Source organism: Neophocaena asiaeorientalis, unplaced genomic scaffold, assembly GCF_003031525.2.
Source record: "Neophocaena asiaeorientalis asiaeorientalis breed wild unplaced genomic scaffold, Neophocaena_asiaeorientalis_V1.1 scaffold240, whole genome shotgun sequence".
Taxonomy (NCBI): domain Eukaryota; kingdom Metazoa; phylum Chordata; class Mammalia; order Artiodactyla; family Phocoenidae; genus Neophocaena; species Neophocaena asiaeorientalis.
In genome coordinates, this window is record NW_020185331.1 from 4005760 (window position 1) to 4027675 (window position 21916).

The following is a 21916-nucleotide window of genomic DNA, read 5'->3' on the forward strand; positions in this document are numbered from 1 at the left end:
AGCTGACCACAGGGCTGGTGGCACTGCCCAGCCGGCTGCGCAGGATGAATGGCAATAGCTACGTGCTCCTGAGGCAGAGCAACAATGGAGTGCCGGCAGGGCCCTGCTCCTTCACAGAGGAGCTCAGCCGCATCCTGGAGAAGAGGAAGCACACACAGCTTGTGGAGCACCTGGATGAGAGCTCTGTCTGAGCCCAGCCTCCCAGGACAAATGCTCTTCCAAACCAGCCTGTCTGCCCCAGGCTGGGCCGCTGCCTCCCCAGCACAGACACCCTACCTTCATCCCTACAACTCCAGGCCCTTCTCCCAACTTTTTGATGTCCCTGTAGGGCTGGCCAGAGTCAGGCCCAGCCAAAGCCCCCTTCTCAGTCTCCATGGACCCATCTGTGAGCAGCCCAGGCCAACCGGTGCTCCTCAGAGGTAGGTGCTCCCTCAGGCTCTGCAGACCCAGAGCCAGCTCCTGTTCCCTTTTAACCTAAGCACTTGGGAGGAGAGGATGCCATCCTCCTGCCCCATTCATCTGCTCAAAACCTTCTTTCTCCCAGGCAGGGCTCTGCAGGTCCAGATGGCCTCAATGTCACCACCCTCTGCATGGCCCTATGTGCTGGATGGTCCTGAAAACAGACAAGACCTCTGCCAGCCACCAGAAACACCTGAGCCCTGTGTACATTCACGTGTGCACATGGAAGAATGTCTATCAGCTGGGCTGCAGGGCCCCCACGCCCACCTCCTGGTGCATTCTTGTTTCAACCCTTCTTCTGGACTTTGGGTACCCTCCCAATTTGCCACATCCCATCCTACCTAGTCCTCTCCTGTAGTCCCAGCCCCGTGTGATGACCTCTTTGGCAAGAGCTTGGGAACAGGCCAGCCTGGGGAGGTAAGACTATTGCATCATTCACTCTTCTTCCTTAATGTGCAGCCCTTGTAAGTCAGCCTCCTTACCCCCTTAGTCACTCTCAAGAGTGACAGAGACAGTTCCAGGCATGGTCTTCCTCATGAACATGTGCTTACATTTCCACTCACATGCACCTTCTGAGCCTCCCCTTGCTGCGCTGGACCTGTGTCTGTTGGGTTTGATCCATGAACATTTCAGAGGGAGAGCTCTCTCCCATTTAGCTGTCCTCACAGACACTTCCTTCGGATGGGTGACCAACACTGCACTCAAAGAGCCAGCCTCCCTTTTGTGGACCAAACATTTGCTACCCCTAGACCAGAGCAGGGGGAGAAGAGATCTGATGTCTCACCTGGCACATGAAGCCCGTTCTTGGAACTATGCAAAGGATAAGAGGCTGGGAGTTTGGATGCTTGGCTCCCACCCCTGTCCTACCTCACCGGGGCACTTTCAGGGTCCAGGGGCCTCTGAAGTCTCCAGGCCCATATGGGACAATCAAAACCTGACTGAGCTCCCCCATTCCCCTTGGGTGAGGGTGACTGTTATTTTTGTAGCTGAGAACGTGGAGTCCCACGGGATTTTTACTGCCCTTCACCCGGCCTCTCCCCTCTCTACCCCACAATGAATGTATTTATTGTAAACCGGCTACCATTCTTTAGGAATGCCCCCGCTCACGACCCAGGGAGGCGGGAGAGGCATGTGACAGGGTGGGGAGGCTGGGCTCAGTTCCTCCCCCCACTGTTGGTTAATAAATACCCTCCTTCCCCACAGCTATGAGTGGTCTGCTTGGTCTAGACTGGTCTTCTGATCACCAGGGGACAGGCTTCTGAGCCTATGGTAAAGGTGCTGCAGGGTTGGCTTTGCTTCCCATAAAACCATTTGCAGAGGAAATTGGGCTCCTCAGCTTCCATCCTGACTGTCCTGGGCAGGTACAGTCCTTTTTTGAAGGCTCTCACTATTTATTGATCATGGTGATAAGGGGATGACAAACAAAATTACGACAGTTCAAGGATTCATACAACAGTTTCTAGGTTTTTACCTCCTGGCTCTTTTTCTCACCATCTCCCCCCATCCCTCACCTCATTTTTAGCTAAGCCTAGAAGATGCTGCCTATTTCTCAGCTGGCCTGAGAATCACTCTCTCCAAGGGTCAAGCCTAGATTAATCACGTGGCCTTTGATACTACACCATCCTGAAGAGTTATTATTCACTTTGCTTCTGGTTTTAAGATAAAAAAATGGCATTACAGTTTAAATATCTGCATATTTTGAAGTAGACTTCAAGTGTGACCTTGACAAGTTTATTAACTTCAGTTTTCTAATCTGCACACAAACATTCACAGGTATAAAGAACCTAGCCCAATGCCATGCTCACAGCAGGGTATAAGGTACTAGCTCTCTCTTGGTCAATGGCTGCAAAAACAGGACATAAGGGATTCTTCAGAAGCCAGCCTTAAATCCTCTCACTGTGATTTGAGATCTGGATTTAAGAAATGAAGATCCAGTAAAATCTGAAGACTCTCGGGTTTCAGAGATGTTAGCTGGATCAGAATTAGGAGACTCACAGTCTCTGCCCCTCACAGGGTACATCAAAAAGAAACAGGCAGCTCTTCTTTATCCCAAGCAAAAGCTTTGGCATCAGCTTCCCCTTTGGTGCGCTCCATCTGTCTCCCGTGAACCAAACCAGAAGGAAGAACCACCTCTACTGGGGCTCTACTGGGGTGAGTCCAAACCCTGGGGATGGAGTAGGTGGAGCAACTCTTCATTGTGTTAGCCGCTAGGCTGGGGCAGGATCCTGGACCTCTCTCGAGGGCGCAGCCCGCCCAGCGTTGTCGGTTTGTTGGTGAAGGGATGCCACTGGCCCTGGATGCTAGGGCTGTCCGTGTGGAAGGGCTTGCGGATGCGGATCACGTCCAAGCCCGACTGGTCCGCCAGCTTCTGCACCAGCGTGGCGATCTCCTCGACCGACTTGCAGTGGATGCTCTCCTCGCGCACAGACCCGTTAACTGGCCGAACGGAGGTGGGGATAAGAGGAAGCGGGTCAGGGGTCACACGAGCGGCAGGCAAGCGGGCCGAGCCCCACGACGCCTCCCTCCAGCCCTCGTCCGGCCCCACTTACGGTATTCGGCCACTACTCTGGGCACGCAGCACGGCCGCGGGTTCACGTATATTACGACCCCGGGGTTCCTGCGGGCGAAGTCGGTCACCTCTCGTTCCACGAACTCCCTGAGGGACCGGAGAAGGGTGAGCAAGGTGACTCCTGACCCGGGGCAACCTCGGCATGGAGTCGCACCTCCGCGCCCTTCCCCGGCTCACCTGGCGCCGCGGGACGAGGGCGCATCACGGCTGAGGCTAAAACTGAGACGCTGCAGCTGCTGCACGTAGCGACCCAGTCCGTTGTGCAGGACACTGGTCAGGAAGCGGCTCGCGCTCCCGCGCGCCGTCATGGCCGCAGCTCCGAAGCCGTCGAGCCCGGCCTCTCAGTGTGGGGGCGGGACTAACCCGAGGCTTCCGCTTCCTGGAACACTGGCGCCGCGGCAGTTTTGTTTCCGAGGTCGTGGCTAGTGGCGCGAGTGACCCATGTTGCAGGCGACAGGGGCAAGAGGAGAGTGGTGACTCGGGGCCGGGGTTCGGAGCGGCGGAGCTCCTAGCAGTGGAGCCGAGAAAGCCACGCGGCGGAGGCGCGGCGGGCGTCCCTCTGAGCGCGGAGCTCGGCGGGAGCGAAGGAGTGGCGCTTAGGTTGCCTGGTGTCCCCTTGAGGGAAGGAGCGGCGGAGCGGTCCTCTAGCAGGGGGCTCAGAGGAGAGGGACTACGGAAGGGACGCAGGCGGCCGCAGAGATGAGGACGACGAGGAGGGGCAGTGGAGGGGCGGTAGTGGCGAGGAGATGATCGAGAAAAACCGCATCGGCGAGGGGCGGCGCGGAGGGGAGGCGGCGCGGGGAGCAGCTGTGGAGGACTTCAGAGGTAGGGAACCGGCCAAAGGGACACGGACGTGAAAGGGCCGTGTCCTCTGGCATAGATGTGAAGTGGCAATGTAGAGGGGCTGAAGAGGATTCAGAGGGAGAAGAGAGCTGCGTGCAGGATCCCTAGGGTCTGACCTAGTAGTGAAGGCATCCGAACCGGGCACCTAAGGCATTTCAAGCAGTGACTTCCCCCGTTTGACTAGGAATGTGGGTCCTCCTCCGAAGTGGGTACCCCCTCCGTATCCTGTTGCCACTGCGTGGGCCGTGGATGGGGTGGAGGGGCCTGCCACGAAGCTTGGCCGTGGGCCCTCCTCGCAGACGGTACAGGAAGGAGGCTCTCGCTGCCTTGGAGGTACCAGTGTTGCCTGTAACTGCAACTGAAATCCGGCAATATTTGCGGGCCCATGGGATCCCCTTCCAGGATGGGCACAGCTGCGTGCGGGCACCTAGTCCCTTTGTGGGTGCCTCGAAGCTCAAGGACGAGACTGGTGCTGCCACTTCCTTCAGCCTCTTCATTGACAAGACCACAGGCCGCTTTCTCTGCATGACCAGCCTAGCTGAGGGGAGCTGGGAAGACTTCCAGGCCAGCGTGGAGGGGCGAGGGGATGGGGCCAGAGAAGGGGTCCTGCTTAGTGAGGCCCCAGAAGCTGAGGACAGTGAGGAGGTCCAGAGGATCTGGGACCGAGCCGTACCTCTCTGGGAGCTGCCTGAACCAGAAGAGGCCCAGCTGGCTCGCGTGATGTTTGGCCTCACCAAAGTGACAGATGACACACTCAAGCGTTTCAGTGTGCGCTACCTGCGGCCTGCTCACAGCCTTGTCTTTCCTTGGTTCTCCCCTGGAGGTTTGGGATTACGAGGCCTGAAGCTACTAGGGGCCGAAGGCCAGGGTGACAGAGTGCACTATATGGAGACCACCATCCCCCAGCCTGGTGCCTTCCACAACCTGTTTGGGTTACCCCTGATCAGTCGTCGAGATGTTGAGGTGGTGCTGACGAGTCGTGAGCTGGACAGCCTGGCCTTGAGCCAGTCCACAGGGCTGCCCACCCTTGCCCTACCCCGAGGAACAGCCTGCTTACCCCCTGTCTTGCTTCCTTACCTCGAACAGTTCCGACGCATTGTGCTCTGGCTCGGGGATGACCTTCGGTCCTGGGAAGCTGCCAAGTTGTTCGCCCGAAAACTGAACCCCAAACGATGCTCCTTGGTGCGGCCTGGGGACCAGCAGCCCTCTCCCCTAGAGGCTCTGAACCAAGGCTTAAATCTTTCTCGTATTCTGCGTACTGCCCTGCCTGCCTGGCACAAGTCTATCGTGTCTTTCCGGCAGCTTCGGGAGGAGGTGCTAGGAGAACTGTCAAATGTGGAGCAGGCAGCTGGCGTTCGCTGGAGCCGCTTCCCTGACCTCAATCGTCTCTTGAAGGGACATCGGAAGGGCGAGCTGACAGTCTTCACAGGTGACCCTTTGGGAAATCACTGCTTGGGCGGGTTTGGGAGCAGAGGGTCAGATGATGGAAGCATGTGGGTTTGGGCTACAGTAAATGTTGAAGAGGCACCTTCCCCTCCCAACTTTGAAGCTCCTTGCGTGTCTTGGTTTCAACGGTAGGGCTTTACTCCTCACACGGGTCTGTGTTCAACCCCCCATGCAGGGCCGACAGGCAGTGGAAAGACGACATTCATCAGTGAATATGCCCTGGACTTGTGTACCCAGGGAGTGAACACGCTATGGGGTAGCTTTGAGATCAGCAACGTGAGACTAGCCCGGGTCATGCTGACACAGTTCGCTGTGGGGCGACTGGAAGAGCAACTGGACAAATATGACGAGTGGGCCGACCGCTTTGAAGACCTGCCCCTCTATTTCATGACTTTTCATGGGCAACAGAGCATCAGGTGAGATTCCTAGGTGTGGAGCTTTCAAAGAATAGGAGGGTGGGAGAACAGACTCCCAACAGAGTTTTCTGGCTGCCATGGTCTGGAGATTACTTGTAACTGACTCTTGAATTCATTGTCTCTGCCTCTTCCCAGGACTGTAATAGACACAATGCAACATGCAGTCTACGTGTATGACATTTGTCATGTGGTTATCGACAATCTGCAATTCATGATGGGTCATGAGCAGCTGTCCACAGACAGGTGACATCCTCCTCTTGTCTAGCTGTAACCCACTTAGACACACATCTTCTCAGGGAGCTGGCCTCTGGGCAGACACACTGTGCTCTTGTTTTCTGACATACGTGCAGGAACATACCATCCCATATGTATTTCTGTCTTTGTAGAGGTGTGGGGTGTGGTAGTGGGAAGTATGGACAGGGACTTAAGTGTGAGTCCTTAGGTAGAGGGAAGTAGAGTGAGCTTGTGGTGGTTTGTGGGGAGATGTTAACGAATCAGGAGTATGTGTTTGTTCTTGTCCTTCTGTGTCTGGTAACCTCTTTGTTGGGTAGGATTGCAGCTCAAGACTATATCATCGGGGCTTTTCGGAAGTTTGCCACAGACAGTAGCTGCCATGTGACACTGGTCATTCACCCCCGGAAGGAAGATGATGATAAAGAACTACAGACAGCATCCATTTTTGGCTCAGCCAAAGTAAGTGGGCTTTAGAGGAGCTCAAGCTATGGAAAGTAGAGGGGGCAGGTGTGACCAGGGACAGCCCTCATTCGGCCTTAAATCATCTTGACTATCCATCTGGAACAGGCAGGAGGCAGCTTGCCTCTGGGGCCATGACATGAGGAACACATGTGCTAGAATACAAAGGCTGATAATGGTTGGTCCTTTGCCCTGCTTGCCTTCCAGGAACTCACATATTCTATGGGGAAAGAGGGAGACAGTGAGGGACTTCCCTGGCGGTCCGGTGGTTAAGACTCCGTGCTTCCAATGCAGGGGGCGCGGGTTCGATCCCTGGTTGGGGAACTTAGATCCGATACGCCACGTGGCGCATCCAAAAAAAAAAAAACAGGGAAAAAAGGAGCCAGTGATTACAACTCAGTATGATAAGCGCTATGATAAGCAGCACAGGTGTTGGGAGAAAAGAGAAAAGGCATCTGAGTCAGCCTGGGGGGAGACTTCCTAGAAGATGTGTCAACAGAGGTTGGGTTGGGTTTTGTCCAACAATAGGTGTTAAATAAGCAAATAAGTGGGAGGGCCTTCTGGGCAGCGGGACCAGCCAGATCCTGGAGCTTCCAGTGGTACACTGAGTGCCTATTACACGCCAAGCCTGGGCTGGGCACGGGGAATACAGGGCAAGGAACACAAACTATGTGCCACAATGGAACAGACATGGAACTGGGGGAGAGAATAACACAGAAATGGAAAGATGGTAGTGCCTTTTTTATTTACAGGGATCAAGAATGGTCTCTCTGATGAAGTGTAACATTTAGACCAGGACCTAAATGATAAGCAGCTCGGGTTGAGTGAGCTGTGGAGCCAGAAATGTTAGCAGCAGAGGGAACAGCATGTACACAATCTGGGACAGCAACAGGGTTGTCAGGGAACTAAAAGGCTCAAGTGGCCCCAGCATTCTGGTCAGTAGTTCAAAGAGCTTTGGTGATGGGGGAAGTACTTTTCCCTTCCCCCATTCTTGCTATTCCTCCCTGCACCCTCAACCTTCCTTTGTGCTTCTCTCATACGTCTTCTCACTGCTCCTTCCTCCTTTTGCCCATTATCCCCCAGGCAAGCCAGGAAGCAGACAATGTTCTGATCCTGCAGGACAGGAGGCTGGTAACTGGGCCAGGGAAACGGTATCTACAGGTGTCCAAGAACCGCTTTGATGGAGACGTAGGTGTCTTCCCACTTGAATTCAACAAGAGCTCTCTCACCTTCTCCATACCACCAAAGAGCAAGGCCCGGCTCAAGAAGATCAAGGATGACAATGGGCTAGTGGCCAAAAAGCCCTCTTCTGGCAAAAAGGGGGCTGTGCCGCAGATCTCTGAGACTCACTCTGACCAGGCCCCCAACCCCAACAAGGCAGACCTCTCCAAGCCTTCAAGGTGAAGGCATTGCAGAGCTGGACGCTGAAATGAGCCTGCCAGGACAGGCTGGGGTAGAGACTCTTTCTTAGTCCTCTGCTAGGGCTGCCCCTGTCCTGTAGTTGTGACCTATGGGCCCTTCTCAATCTGAGGGGCCTAGCCTAGGGCAGGGTTTCATTGCAAGAGAATTCAATTTAGCAAATATTTGAGAACCTGCTGTGTGCCAGGTTTTGTTCTGCATCCTGCGAATATAGCACTGACAAGACAGATGAGGTCCCTGCTTCCACAGAACCTGTAATGTGGTAGAAGAGACAAGATAAGCAATGAACAAATACATACAAAACATAGTTTTAGATAGTGAAAAATGCTCTAGAGGAAAAAATACAGTAATGTGATAATGCTTACAGGCTAGTTTAGATTAAGATCTGAAAAGGTGTCTCTGAGCAGAGGACATTTGAGCTGGGGCCTCTGAAGAACTAGGATTGAGCCATGTGAACATCTGGAGAAAGGAGTCCAGGCAGAGGGGAAAATAAATACAGAGGCCCTGAGGTGGGAATGAGCAAGTCGAGGTAAAAGCAGTGGGGAACCTGGAAAGGGGATAGGGGACTTCTTGCCAAAACTCCAGCCCAGGCTTTCAGAGCCAAGGGGCAACATGGTGGATACCAATCTCCTCTGCTCCCCACTCTGGAGCCTGCCCTGAGGTAGTGCTTACTACCATTGGATCTAGGTGCTCAGCCCTTACAATACCAGGGACAGCCACAAAGGTGGAAGCCTGGAAGAGAGCCATGGAAGGGAGCTGTTAGCCCAGGGTGCCTGCCACCTAGACACTCATTCCATGGTATGCTGCCTTGGACTGCTGGAGTGGCTGCAATCATGACGTTGTAGAGCCTTTTCCAGTTTTACTGAAAAAAGTTTCCATTGCCTTTGTTGCTGTGCTTTTTCTTATTTGACCACTGGGTGTCACCCCAGTCTTTAACTGGATTTTCCTCTCACTTTGAATTGGGAGCAGATAGGTCCCCTCCCCCACCTTGTCTGAGCTGCGCACTCCCAAGAAAGCAGGGGTATTAAAGGGTCTTCATGCATGCACACCCTTACATCTGTTTGTGGCCTAGGGAAGACAGGATGGTGCTTCTTTATCTGTCTTCCCTGAGGATCTCCATGTGATCCCTGGCAGAGGTGTGGATCACTGGGCCCCATGCCTAAGGCTTTGCCTGACCAGCGGTACCTCTGTGACATGAGCCACTCACTGACCTCTCCTCGTGGACCCAAGCTCAGCATATTCTTATCTGGCCACCCGCCCCCCCCACCCCGTACATTTTCCCTCCTCTTGTACCCTCTCAGCTTTTCTCTTATGTTAGTGTGTGTCAGAACTGGGGCTCTTGTTTAAAAATGCAGAACCTATTTTTTTAACATCTTTATTGGAGTATAATTGCTTTACAATGGTGTGTTAGTTTCTGCTGTATGACAGAGTGAATCAGCTATATGTATACATATATCCCCATATCTCCTTCTTGCATTTCCATCCCACCCTCCCTATCACACCCCTCTACGTGGTCACAAAGCACCGAGCTGATCTCCCTGTGCTATGCGGCTGCTTCGCACTAACTAGCTATTTTACATTTGGTAGTGTATATGTGTCCATGCCACTCTCACTTTGTCCCAGCTTCCCCTTCCCCTTCCCTGTGTCCTCAGGTCCATTCTCTACATCTGCGTCTTTATTCCTGTCCTGCCCCTAGGTTCTTCAGAACCTTTTTTTTTTTTATTTTAGATTCCATATATATGTGTTAGCATACGGTATTTGTTTTTCTCTTTCTGACTTACTTCACTCTGTATGACAGTCTGTAGGTCCATCCACCTCACTACAAATAACTCAATTTCATTTCTTTTTATGGCTGAAGGACTCCTCATTTTTAAGAAACCCTGCCGGAGATTGTAAGATAACTTACCCAGAGACCTGTCAGAAATATTGCTAAGGGACTTACCTGGTGGTCCAGTGGCTAAGGCTCTGGTGCTTCCAATGCAGGGGGCCCGGGTTCAATCCCTGGTGAGGGAACTAGATCCCACATGCTGCAATTAAAAACTAAAGATCCCACCTGCTGCAACTAAGACCCCGTGCAGCCAAATATATAAATATTTTAAAAAAGAAAGAAATCTGCTTCTAATGAAAAAAATTTTTTTAAAGAAATATTGCTAAATGGTGACACTTTCCCATCTCACTTCCTCTGATATCCTAAAGTCTGTTTCCCTTTAGATTTGCCTGCAAGCGTGATGAGAATGCAAGATGTTCTAAGGGGGCTGGGGAGAAGCCTTTTGTAAAGGGTGGTGGGGTCAGTGGGGTTCCTGCTTCCTGAAAGCAGGGCTGCTTTATCAAGTTTTCCCTGTCAACCTAAGAGGGGGCTCTGGAACCCTGTGGAATGGTCTGGGGTCTCTCTGGTCTGTGGTGTGTGAGAACTGTGGCTACAATTGTCTCCTGAAACACCCTGGAGCAAAGCTGTTCTCTGGGGGGGAGGGAGGGGGGACCTCTTCCAGGGCCTCCCTTCTTGGGGGTCTCTCCCAGACTGGCTGGAGCCAGGCCTCCTAATCCTGCAGTAATCATTCCCAGCCGCTGGCTGGTCTAGGCCTCATCCAGGGTCTATAACGTTGAACATCAGCCATGCCTTCCAGATGCACACCACCGGCTCAGTCCTACCTATAAGGATGTGGGTTCCATATTCTGGTCTCCCTAGGATGCCTGGTGTGTTCTCAGGAAATCCTTTAGGGATTTCCATTAGGGGACTTTTGTGAGGTCTCTGTGTGAATTGGAGTTCGAGGGATAGATACACACTTGCCTGTCTTGCCCCACCCTCCTAGCAGATACCCCCCACACTGCACAAACCAGAATGGGGGAGAGGGGAAGCTAATGCTCCCCCAGCCCCACCCCCTATACAAACACATTCCATTCCACACCTGCCTTTTAAACTCCTCACATCAAAATTAGCCCAAAGTGTGTTCAGGAGTCCCTGGAGCCTAGAAAGCAGTTAGTTAATCCCTGGGTCCTGTGTAAGATCCCTGAGAGTCACTGTCCCTGTGCGTAGCCAGAGTGTATTGAGGCAAATTGCCTGTGCCCAGCTGGACATTAAGAATCTTCCTGAGAGCTGAGGAAGAGCCTGGCCCAGCAGAGTCCAGCTGGATTTGCAGCCTTGTCCTCGATTCATTGTCCCACTTGCCTGTGAGGAGCAGCCTTGGTCCTCCATCCCTTTACTGGGAATGGGTTTGAGAAGGGACTAAACTCACAGGACTCCTACTGCCCAAGTACTCAGGCTGCAAATACGGCTCAGATACCTGTAGACATCAGGCTGCCTGAGTGCCATGGAGGGTGGGAGCCCTTTGTGCCTCCCTGCAATACAGGTCAACTTCCTGTTTGTGCCTGTGGGTGGAACTTTATGAGCCTGAGAGAAACCTGGCCATACTCCGTAGGGGCCAGAACTGGCAAGCCTGCTCACCTGGGCAGACACCTACTCCAGGGGAGGGGGAGACGCTGGTTCTGCTCGGGCAGCCCCAGCCCCGAGGTGTGTGTGAGGAAGGGCGGGGTCTGTTTTGGTGAAACCCGAGCCTTCTTTGTTTGATTCCCAGGGGTTTCCCCTGTGTCTGGGGGGTGGGCTGAGAGTGGACCAGGGTGGGCTCCCTACAAAGCAGAGGAGGCAGTAAAGCCCTATAGCCAACTTGGTTAGCGCAGCCAGGTAGCTTAGCTTGGCTGTCGCGCCACTGGCCCCTTCGTAAGTCAAAAGCCAAATCCAGTAAGCTGTGAAGTCAGAGGCCAGAGGAGCAGTCTCGGGCCACCGTCGAGCCACAGCTGGGCTGGGTACTGGGTCGGCTGTTGAGGGGGTGCTGCGCAAACCACTCCCCTGCCGGGGTCGGGGGCGCGGCCTCAGCCGCCCCGCCCCGCTCCACCGAGCCCGGCCGGGCGGGCGCTGGGAGTCCGCAACCGGGAGCAGGCTTGGGAGCCAGCGGGTCCGCGGCAAGGAGTTACCGGCTCTGGAGCAGAAGCCGGGCGGAAGCTGGAACGGCGGTGCAGGTGGCGCTGCGTGAGTGAGTGGTGGGGCCGCGGAGGTGCAGGAACTCTCGCCTGCCGCACACCCCCGCCCCGGAGCGAACTTTCCCGATATGGGGAAGCTGGGGATTGGGGTTGAGGAGGGGGGTCCCCGGTCCGGGGGCCGCAGGCCAGGAGTCTGAACAAGGAACCTACACGGAAACTTACACTGACGGGCCCACACACGCGCGCACACAGACACACACGCGTACTGGAGACACACGAACACACGTGCATTCCGGGGCGGACGCGCCCAGTGAGTTAACGCTAGTAGTCCGTGGAGCAGCGCCACTGGCCCGCGAGGACCCCCCGCTGTCGCGTACTCGATGGGGGTGGGAGGAAAGAGCCGCCCAGTGACCGCGGATGGGGGCGGGCCGGGTGGGACACCTCCGGAGGCTCCTGCTTCCCTGCCGCCCGCAGGTGAAGACTAAGACGTAAACAGGCGCTGAGCACGTGATCGCTTCGCCCACCAGCGGGCTGTCCTCCCCCCACCCCAGCCTCGGGGCGGGAACCTCCCTCCGCGGTACTCAGCAAGTTTGCCAGGTATCTTGCCGGGCTGTATTTCATTCTCCTCCTGGAGGTGATCAGCCCTCCCCCAGGAATGGGAACACAACGCCCCCTGGAGTTGGGGTAGCGCAGGAGGACCAGAGACTGTTGCGCTGGGGTGGGGTTACCTGGGTTCCTCGTCCTCCTTCTCCGGAACATGGTGCCCCCATCCCTGAAAGTATCCCTGAAGGGGGTGCTATTCTGGATGGCAGTGTACAGCAGCCCCCGCCCGGTCCTCCAGCCCAGGGAGCAGCTGCGGGAGCGCCTGTGGGTCCCCTTCCTACTACCACTCTTCCTTGCAGAACTGGGAGCTCCTACCCCCAAAGTAGAAGCAGAAGGCCCACTCATGCAAGAGTGGGAGTCCCCCTTCCCCAGAGGTTGCATGAGCGTACACATCACCTCAATACCAGAGTGGGCCTATCTCCCTCTGGTAGAAGGGAGGACGGCCCCCCTCCCCCCAGGGAATGAGGTAGTGGGCAGCGGCCCTCGGCTTCCCTCCCTGCCCCACCCCCCACCTCTACACACTCGCTGAGCCCAGCTGCTGCCTGAGCTTCTGGGCAGGCTGCCAGAAAGGGGAGGAGGCTCCTGGTGTCCCAGGAGGCTGGGATCAGGGTAAGGCCAGCAGAGGGGGTCTCCACGGGGGAGGGGGGGCTCAGTCTGTTCTTGTAAGGCTGAGGGTCTAGGGTGAGCCTGAGGGTGGCTGGGCTACGTTTCCCTTTACAGGGAAAAAGAAAGAAAAACAACCCTTACCATAGAGCTAAAAATAGAGCTGAGAGCCGGCCAGAGCTGTGGCCTGGAAGGGGGGGAATGCTCCTTCCTGGGGCGGAGGAGCTCCGGCGGGCCTTGGCCCTGGGGGGCGGGGTTAGGGGGCAGGAGGCTGTCCTTGCCCAGGGGTGCGGGCATCAGCTGACCTGACTAGGTCACAGAGACCCCTACGGGCAAGTCTATGTGTTAAAATGTTTGTGAAATACAACGTGTATGTGTAAGAAGTTGTCTTTGTGACTGTGAATAAGACTGTCAGTGTGAAACATACTTAGGAGACGAAGTGTATTTAAGATTGTGACTGGGTGCGAAGGAACTCGAGCTGTGAAAGCTCGTGCACAGCTAGGCGTGTGACACCGAGTGTATCTCTGTGAGTTGGCCTGAAGATTATGGAAAGAAGGGACATGGAACCTTGTGATGGACGAGACAGACTGTGTGATTGTGGCTGTGTGAGACTGAATGTGGGAAAGATCGTGTGGGTGTTAAGACAGTGTTGTTTGTCAGAGGGTGAGAATATCCCTGACCCTGAGAAGACAGTGGAATGTTGTCGGCTGTGAGGCTCGTGTAGGCTTGGCCTGTAAGTTTGGACCAGCTCACCCCAGTGGCTTTTGGGGGTTCAGGGGCTGCCTCTCGAGCAGTGACTTCTCTCTTAGCAAATGACTCGGAGGGAAGGTTGGGGAGCACAGAGCCGCGCTCGGGGGAGGCCTGGGCTCTAGTGGGAGAGGACACAGTGCTGGGGAGTCGGGTAGGGACCCCCCCGAGGTTGGGGGTGACTGGGCGTGTTCTCCGAATAGGCCGCTAGGTGGCGCCGCCTCCGCAAATCCAAGCGTGCCTCTTCCAACCCGCTGCGGGTGGGTCAAGCACCCACCAAACCTCGGCCCCCGACTTGTGCTGGGGCGCAGGGCCCAGAGTCGGGGGCAGCTGACCCTCGGCCTCCCTCTCTGGACTCCGAAGCCGGAGAGTGTGTCGGGGGTGGTGGGGGCGGGGTTGGCATCGACCTGAGGAGCGGAGGGGGAAGGGCGGCCGCCGCGGCGCCTGGCCCTTTGTGCTCGAACAATGATCAGCAGCCACTGGCCCCGGGGCTCGGGTAGGGGTACAGGGTGACCCGCTGCCGCCTAGTCCTGAGCCGACCGAGCCGCCAGACACACAGCCGCGGCGCCTCGGAGGGAGGGAACCTGAGTCCCGCTGCGTAGCCCCTGCGTGCGTGCGCCTCGCCGGACACGCGTGACACGGGGTGCCTACGCTTAAACGCGCCCCGGGGGCGGGGTCGCCCCTCGGACCCTCCCCCGCGCTGCACCGCCCACTTGGGACGGGCGGGGCCTGGGCCGGGCCGGGCCGGGGGCTCCCCGGAGGCGGGGCCGGGCCGGACCGGGCCGCTCCGAGTAGCGGCGCGCGGGCTCGAGCCGGTCGGCGCGCCTGTGGAGCGCTGGGGGCGGCCCGGGGCTGAGCATGGAGCAGCGCGGTGGAGGTGAGGGGGGGCCGGGGCTGGGAGGCGACCTGGGGGTGACCCCAACTTATGCACGGCCGAGGTCCCGTGGGGAGGCGGCATTCTACAGCTGCCCCCACTTTATGGAAACGGCGGGGGGCGGAGGGGGGGATGGATTCCGGAGGGTGGATTGGGGGCTCCCGGCTTCCGGTCTCAGAATGGCAACTCGTGATCCCAGACTTGATCCCGCTGGATGGTCCTTGGAGTTTGCTGAGAGGGAGACTTTCCCGAACTCTTCTGCCCCCAAAACAGGTCTGTGGGAGCTCGGACCTCGGCCAGACCTCCCTCGGACCCCGGCTGGACCCAGCCCTCAGTAGTCCCCACTGGGTGGGGGGAGTGTGTGCTGTGCCGGAGCGGTTTCTCAAGGATGTTGGGGAGAGCTAGGGGTTCCCTTCCTACAGCCACAAACGCACTTCTCAAAATGGAGCCTCCACTTGCCCCTCCTTCTCTCTCGGGCTTCAAGAGCAGGAGCCGGGCTGGCTGGGCCTGGCTCTCCAGACGCCTGGCGCTGGCTCCCTGGGTGTCTGGCTCTCAGGGCCCAGCTCAGTGTCTCTTCTGGGTTTAGGGGCTCCTGGCTCCGTGGCGCGCAGGGACCCCGGCTCACTGGGTCTGCCTGACCCTGGGGCCTCTCTCAGTCTTTGTCTCTTGTCTTCTGGGTCCCTGTCTGAATCTCTCTGTCTCCTCCCCTCAGTTTCCACTTTCTCTGTGCTCACAGAAGTGGGGAAATGGAGACAGAGATGCCAGCCCCCATGGCCCCCTAAGAAGCCCCTTCCCCACTGTTTTCTCCAGGCCCTGGAGTGGTCTGGGAGAGGGCAGAGGAGGGGGTGTTCCATTGGCTTTGCTCAGGGCTGGCGCTTGTGGGGTGGACTCAGCCCCTGCCCCTGCTCCGTGGACACCAGTCACCCCGACCCCCAGCTCCCAGCTCCTCCTTCCTCAGTCTGGACACCTCCCTGGTTCTCCAGATCTTCTGACTTGAGCGGGGAGGGGAGGTGGGGGCGGACTTAACGGAACACACGCAAGAATGAAGGAGAGCAGATCAAGCAAAGACTCAACGTGTCTCTCTCCTCTCCCCACAATCCAGTGAGTGACAAAAACCAGGCTCCCACTCACCCAGTTGGCCCTGCGTGCCACCCAGGCTCTCACCCTCTCTCTCACATGCTCCCATGCACACACGGTGCTCTATACACACTTGTGCACCCTCATTTCCTACTCACACACTTGTGTAAGATACATAAACTCATGTATATATGAATGGACATCTAACCAAACATATTCTCTCACATAGTCACAGTCATACACCACAAATTCACTTATGTATGCATTTGTAACTTTCACATACTTTCTGAGACACCCTATTTACACACACACTTTTGTAAGATATGCACATATGAGTTCACATACATATGCATGTATATCTGAAGGTACTAAATGCATCTATCCAAACATATATACTCACACATTCATTCATGATATTTTCAAACACAGTGTTCGGATTCATGCTCTTGTACACACAGTTTCACACAGTGCTCGGATTCATGCTCTTGCACACACAGTTTCACACACACACAAATAAGTAAGACGCATACACTCCTACGCAATTCTCTGTCCACTTCTTGGCTCCCGTTCTGCGTGATGACTTCAGCAGATGCCTGGTCTTCAGCCTCAGGACTGGGGAGGGAGTTCCGGGTGGAGACTTGCTGTCCCCTTCCAGGAAGGAGCAGGGCCTGGGGAGGTGGAGCCCTCTTTCCTGGGCTCCAGGGAAATGAGATCTTGGAGCAGCTGCCAGAGGTGATGGTAGAGCTTCTATCCTCATCCCCTTGGGGTTACTCTGGGGAATGTCCAAAGCTAGAAGGTTTCATAGGGGTTGGCAGTGGGTCTGTGTAGGCTTCTCTAGGCCTGACTGATTGGGTGTGGTGAGGCTAGTTGTCATGGAAACAGGCATGAGCCTGCATCCACCTCTTGGAGGCAGGAGACCCCAGAGGGTACCTGTGGGCTCCCTAAGAGCTCTGAGTTCTTGTTTGACCAGCTCCACCCTTGCCGCCTGTCTGTCTGGGAGAAACTGAGGCCCAGCTGGGGGAGGCTGGGCACTGCCTGGCCTTAGCTCTTTGTTTCCTAATTACCATCTGAGTTGCTGACTGCACCCCTGAGGTTGCCCAGACTGCCTCTAATGAGGCCACCTGTCCCAGGGGACCAAGGACTGGTGCTGGGAGCTGGTAGAGAGGGCTCCCTCCCTAACTTGAGTCCTGGCCTCTGTGGGGCCCCATTCCGTCATCATCCCTGCTTGGTAGATTCAGTCCTCAGCCATGTTTAGACCAGAATTGGGCAGTGGCCTGGGGCCCAGGGATAAGTGAGGTTCTTGCCAAGACTCGGAGGGGATGCCTTGCGGGGAGGGTATCATTGTTTGTTACTGATGTCGGGGGGCTGTTTGACCTGGGACAAAGGACCAGGAGGAACTCGATACCTTATATAGGGAGGGAGCTCAAGATGGAGAGACTGACACCACTGCCCTGCTCACAGGTTTCCCTGGAGGCCCTTGGCCAGGCCTGAGCCTCTGCTGCCATGGCCATTGTGCAGACGCTGCCAGTGCCACTGGAGCCCGCTCCTGAGGCCGCCACTGCCCCACAAGCTCCAGCCATGGGCAGCGTGAGCAGCCTCATCTCAGGCCGGCCCTGCCCTGGGGGGCCGGCTCCTCCCCGCCATCACGGCCCCCCGGGGCCCACCTTCTTCCGCCAGCAGGATGGGCTGCTGCAGGGTGGCTATGAGGCACAGGAGCCGCTGTGCCCAGCTGTGCCCCCCAGGAAGGCTGTCCCTGGCTCCAGCTTTACCTACGTCAATGAAGACTTCCGGACAGAGTCACCCCCCAGCCCAAGCAGTGACATCGAAGATGCCCGAGAGCAGCGGGCACGCAATGCCCATCTCCGCGGTCCCCCACCAAAGCTCATCCCTGTCTCCGGAAAGCTGGAGAAGGTGAGGACCAGCCCTTTCTTTGGGGCCTGGGTGGAATCAGGGGTCCCCTGGAGAAGCCAAAATTAGGAGACCTATTTAGAGGGAGGAGTGTGGGCTCCAGATTCACCAGACCTGGCTTCTCATCCCAACTCTGCCTCATTCTGGTTGTATGACCTCAGAGAAGTCATTTAACCTTTCTGAGTCTCAGTTCCTATATCTGTAAAATGGAGGTAATAGGTCAACTCTTAGAGGATTGTTGGGAGAACTACATCTGATAATGTGTGTAAAGTGTTTAGCCTAGTGCCTGGCACGTAATATGTACTCGGTAAGTGTTAGCTGCTTAGAAATACTGTTTTACACTTAAAACAATGTGTTTGAATTTGAGCAAGGCCCGTAACTCTGCTGAGCCTCCATTTCCTCATCTGTGGATGAGAGAGTGATAATATTTTGCTCGTATGGCTGTTGTAATGATCTGGGAGGAACGTGTTAAATTGCTTGACATAAAGCTGACACTCAGGAGGCCCTCAGCCAGTGGTAGCAATTGTTATTAGTATATGGGGATTGGGGACCCCGGATGGGAGGGCAGGGAGTATGATAAGGGCTTTGAAAGATTGGGCGGCCTCATCCCCATTGTCAAGTGGCACCTCATTTCAGAACATGGAGAAAATTGTGATCCGCCCAACAGCCTTCAAGCCAGTGCTGCCCAAACCTCGAGGGGCACCATCCCTACCTAGCTTCCTGGGTCCTCGGGCTGCCGGACTGTCAGGAAGCCAAGGCAGCCTAACGCAGCTGTTTGGGGGCCCTGCCTCGTCCTCCTCCTCCTCCTCCTCCTCCTCGGCTGCCGACAAACCCCTGACACTGAGTGGCTGGGCCAGCAGCTGTCCATCGGGAACTCTATCCGACTCCGGCCGAAACTCACTGTCCAGCTTGCCCACTTACAGCACTGGGGGTGCAGAGCCAGCCACCAGCTCCCCAGGCGGGCACCTGCCTTCCCACGGCCCTGGGCGGGGGGCACTGCCTGGGCCAGCCCGAGGGGCCCCCACTGGGCCCTCCCACTCAGACAGCGGCCGATCTTCCTCCAGCAAGAGCACAGGCTCCCTGGGGGGCCGCATGGCCGGGGGGCTCTTGGGCAGCGGTCCCCGGGCCTCCCCTGACAGCAGCTCTTGTGGGGAACGCTCCCCGCCACCGCCTCCACCCCCTCCACCCCCTTCGGACGAGGCCCTGCTGCATTGTGTCCTGGAAGGAAAGCTCCGAGACCGGGAGGCAGAGCTGCAGCAGCTGCGGGACAGTCTGGACGAGAGCGAGGTGACCATGTGCCGGGTGTGGTCAGTGGCAGTGACGGGGGTGGCATGGCAGGACATCCACAGGTGCTGGGAATACAAGAAGCATTTCTGTCTGTGCTGAGGGGCAGGTGTCGGGCTATTGCACTGTGACCCCATCCCCACCCCAGCTGTCTGGCTTACACTGTAGAGTGGTTGACACAGCACCACCATTTACTGTCCTTCAGACTTGCGCAAGTTACTTAGTTGTACTGAGCCTCAGTTTCCTCATCTATAAGTGGGGATGTTCCTGGCCTCAGGGTTATCTTGAAGATTAAGTAGGGTGAAGGGTGTAAAGTGCTTAGACAAATGCCTGGCACCTGGGAAGCGCTTGCTGTTATTGTTGTGTCGCTTTTCATAAAAGTAGCTGCTACTGTTGGTATTGTAATTATTGAATGGAATCTACCTTCCCTGAGCCCAGGACGGGAGCCAGGGCAGTCGGTGATTGGGGAGCTGGGGGTGGCCAGGGCTTGAGGTTTGGGGGAGCCACCAGGACCCACGCCTACCCTCTCGCCCATAGGTGTACGAGGAACGGCAGCGGCACTGGCAGCGCGAGGCCCTGCGAGAGGACGGCGCGGCCCAGGCGCAGCGGGCGCAGCGGGCCCAACAGCTGCTGCAGCTTCAGGTGTTCCAGCTGCAGCAGGAGAAGCGGCAGCTGCAGGATGACTTTGCACAGCTGCTGCAGGAACGTGAGCAGCTGGAGCGGCGCTGCGCCACCTTCGAGCGGGAGCAGCGGGAGCTCGGGCCACGGCTGGAGGAGACCAAGTGGGAGGTGGGCCAGACCAGGATGGGCAGGGAGCAGGGCCTTTGGCAGGGGGGTGGGGGTGGGGAGTGGGTAAGCCTTGAAAGGAGGGGCCCAGCCACACCCCCTCACCTGCCACCCCCAGAGGGCCTCCCCTTCCTCACCTTTGTGAGATGAGGCTCCCCCTTTGACCTCCCTTTCTGGGTGCGGGTCTTCTTGGGCCTCCACATGTGGTCTCATTGGTCTGGTCTAAGTGCACACGTAGCCAGTAATGTTCCTATCCACTGCCTTCCCGGCATAATGAGAATGAGAGTGTAGTGCTTGCTGCTCAACAGGCGCTATTCTAAGCGTGCAGTGTGGAGTGTGTCCTCTAATCCTCATAGCCACCCTGTGAAGTGGGTGCTGTTAACGCCCTCATTTTATAGGTGAGGAAAGTGAGACCCAGAAAGGCTGGAGCCAGAGATCACACCTAGTCAGTGGCTGAGCTGAGATCTGAACCCAGGCAGTCTGGCTCCAGTGTCTCTGCTTTTCACCAGGATACTGTAGTGCCTCTCAACTGGAAATGTGGGCACTGCCCTCAGTTGCTTCCACTCCTACCAAACCCGCCACCACCCAGTCCCCAGGGCGCTACTGCTTTGTGATGGTTTAAAGACCCCAGCTTTGAAAGCAAAACATCTGGGTCTGTATTCCACCGTAGCCAATTAATAGCCGTCTCATTATCTCCATCGGTAAAATGGGTATAATGATCAAACCACCTCTCCCCAAATGCCCAGCATGATGTCAGGGCCTGACACCCTGGGAGAACACTTCTCACCATCCTTTCTGACTATCTCCCACCCCCAGGTGTGCCAGAAGTCAGGCGAGATCTCCCTCCTGAAGCAGCAACTGAAGGAATCTCAGGCAGAGCTGGTGCAGAAGGGCAGCGAGCTGGTGGCCCTGCGAGTGGCGCTGCGGGAGGCCCGGGCGGCACTGCGGGTCAGTGAGGGCCGGGCGCGGGGCCTCCAGGAGGCAGCCCGAACACGGGAGCTGGAGCTGGAGGCCTGTTCCCAGGAGCTGCAGCGGCACCGCCAGGAGGCTGAGCGGCTGCGGGAGAAAGCTGGGCAGTTGGACACCGAGGCGGCTGGCCTCCGGGAACCCCCTGGGCCTCCTGCCACTGCTGACCCATTCCTCCTGTCAGAGAGTGATGAGGCCAAGGCACAGCGGGCAGCAGCCGGGGTTGGGGGCAGCCTGCGGGCCCAGGTGGAGCGGCTCCGGGCGGAGCTGCAGCGGGAGCGGCGGCGAGGCGAGGAGCAGCGGGACAGCTTCGAGGAGGAGCGGCTGGCCTGGCAGGCGGAGAAGGAGCAGGTGATCCGCTACCAGAAGCAGCTGCAGCACAACTACATCCAGATGTACCGACGCAACCGGCAGCTGGAGCAGGAGCTGCAGCAGCTCAGCCTGGAGCTGGAGGCCCGGGAACTCGCGGACCTGGGCCTGGCGGAGCCAGCTCCCTGCATCTGCCTGGAGGAGATCACTGCCACCGAAATCTAGGGCCTCGGCATCCAGCTCTGCGGGGAGGTCTACTGAATGCAGATGGTAGCCTCAGATCCACTGAGGGCCCCGAAGTCGGAGGGCCCCAGGGCCACTTGTCCCCTGTGATCCAGGCCTCTGGGCCTCTGTCAAGGACTCAGGGCTGCCCTGTGATTTGGATGAGCAAGATCAGACTCCTTGAAGGTCCCTGTGTTCACTGTCACCCCGAGGCTACTACTCACTCAGCCTATTTCACTCACCAACTACTGCCATTGCCACTCTGCCAACCCCGTTCACCCCCAGCATTCCAGCCCACCCAGCCAGGGGGCTGGGAAGAGGAAGGGGCTCCCTCATCTCCACATTCTCCCCATCACACAGCCAGAGCGAGCCAAACAGTGCCAGCTGCTCCAGATGTGCCTGCCCCCACCCTGCCCGTGTTGGGGGACAGGGCTGGGAGCGGGGTCTGATCCCCAGGTTCCAGCTCTGCAGCCTCTCTCCTGGGGTAAGGGGCTATAGTCAGACCAAAGGAAGAACTCAGAAATGTCTTGTTTATTTGTATTTGTGACCAAGTGGCCCCTCCCCCACACCCAGGTTTATGGCCTTGTTTTCACTTGTATATTTTTCACATTGTAAATTTCTTGTACAAACCCAAAGAAAAAAATTAAAAAAATTTTTTTGTTTTTAGAAAATGATGAGTGTGCTGGATAAAGATTACGGGAAATTGTTTGACCCCCA

The 21916-nt window shown here is 56.6% G+C and overlaps 4 protein-coding genes across 9 annotated transcripts in view; 3 read left to right on the plus strand and 1 right to left on the minus strand.

Moving 5' to 3' along the window:
- SEMA4G (semaphorin 4G) overlaps positions 1–1661 on the plus strand; it is a 13501-nt gene extending 11840 nt beyond the window's left edge. For both annotated transcript variants that reach the window (XM_024735019.1, XM_024735020.1), the window contains exons 15-16: positions 1–419; positions 545–1661. The exon at positions 1–419 is cut by the window's left edge and continues 678 nt beyond it. In XM_024735019.1, the coding sequence (XP_024590787.1) occupies positions 1–191 (191 nt within the window). In that variant the 3' untranslated portion in view covers positions 192–419; positions 545–1661. The remainder of the gene's footprint in view (positions 420–544) is intronic.
- Positions 1662–2168: 507 nt separating this feature from the next.
- MRPL43 (mitochondrial ribosomal protein L43) lies at positions 2169–3387 on the minus strand. Its single transcript, XM_024735021.1, is given in 4 exon segments — positions 2169–2696; positions 2699–2895; positions 3009–3115; positions 3206–3387. Coding segments are annotated over 4 exon segments (465 nt in total). The 5' UTR covers positions 3337–3387; the 3' UTR covers positions 2169–2666.
- A 42-nt stretch (positions 3388–3429) lies between these two features.
- Positions 3430–8732, plus strand: TWNK (twinkle mtDNA helicase). The gene is made up of 5 exons (XM_024735085.1): positions 3430–5300; positions 5493–5733; positions 5869–5976; positions 6285–6426; positions 7510–8732. Exons 1-5 carry the CDS (start codon positions 4058–4060, stop codon positions 7828–7830), a joined length of 2055 nt encoding a protein of 684 aa, XP_024590853.1. The 5' UTR covers positions 3430–4057; the 3' UTR covers positions 7831–8732.
- Positions 8733–11732: 3000 nt separating this feature from the next.
- Positions 11733–21873, plus strand: LZTS2 (leucine zipper tumor suppressor 2). Of its 5 annotated transcripts, none has more exons than XM_024734960.1 (5): positions 11733–11869; positions 17186–17635; positions 18269–18919; positions 19454–19705; positions 20519–21873. In XM_024734960.1, the coding sequence occupies exons 2-5, from the start codon at positions 17228–17230 to the stop codon at positions 21200–21202; spliced, it is 1995 nt and encodes a 664-aa protein (XP_024590728.1). In that variant the 5' UTR covers positions 11733–11869; positions 17186–17227; the 3' UTR covers positions 21203–21873. The 5 variants fall into 5 exon arrangements, with proteins under 5 accessions (XP_024590728.1, XP_024590730.1, XP_024590729.1 ...); XM_024734962.1 differs by having other exon boundaries at positions 11735–11859; XM_024734961.1 differs by having other exon boundaries at positions 11742–11873.
- The last annotated feature ends 43 nt before the right edge of the window (positions 21874–21916 follow it).

Coding starts and splice junctions, on each gene's coding strand:
- LZTS2 (XM_024734960.1), top strand. CDS start 17,228: ATGGCCATTGTGCAGACGCTGCCAGTGCCACTGGAGCCCGCTCCTGAG. Junction 17,636..18,268: donor TCTCCGGAAAGCTGGAGAAG/GTGAGGACCAGC, acceptor ACCTCATTTCAG/AACATGGAGAAAATTGTGAT. Junction 18,920..19,453: donor ACAGTCTGGACGAGAGCGAG/GTGACCATGTGC, acceptor TCTCGCCCATAG/GTGTACGAGGAACGGCAGCG.
- TWNK (XM_024735085.1), top strand. CDS start 4,058: ATGTGGGTCCTCCTCCGAAGTGGGTACCCCCTCCGTATCCTGTTGCCA. Junction 5,977..6,284: donor GAGCAGCTGTCCACAGACAG/GTGACATCCTCC, acceptor TTTGTTGGGTAG/GATTGCAGCTCAAGACTATA. Junction 6,427..7,509: donor CCATTTTTGGCTCAGCCAAA/GTAAGTGGGCTT, acceptor ATTATCCCCCAG/GCAAGCCAGGAAGCAGACAA.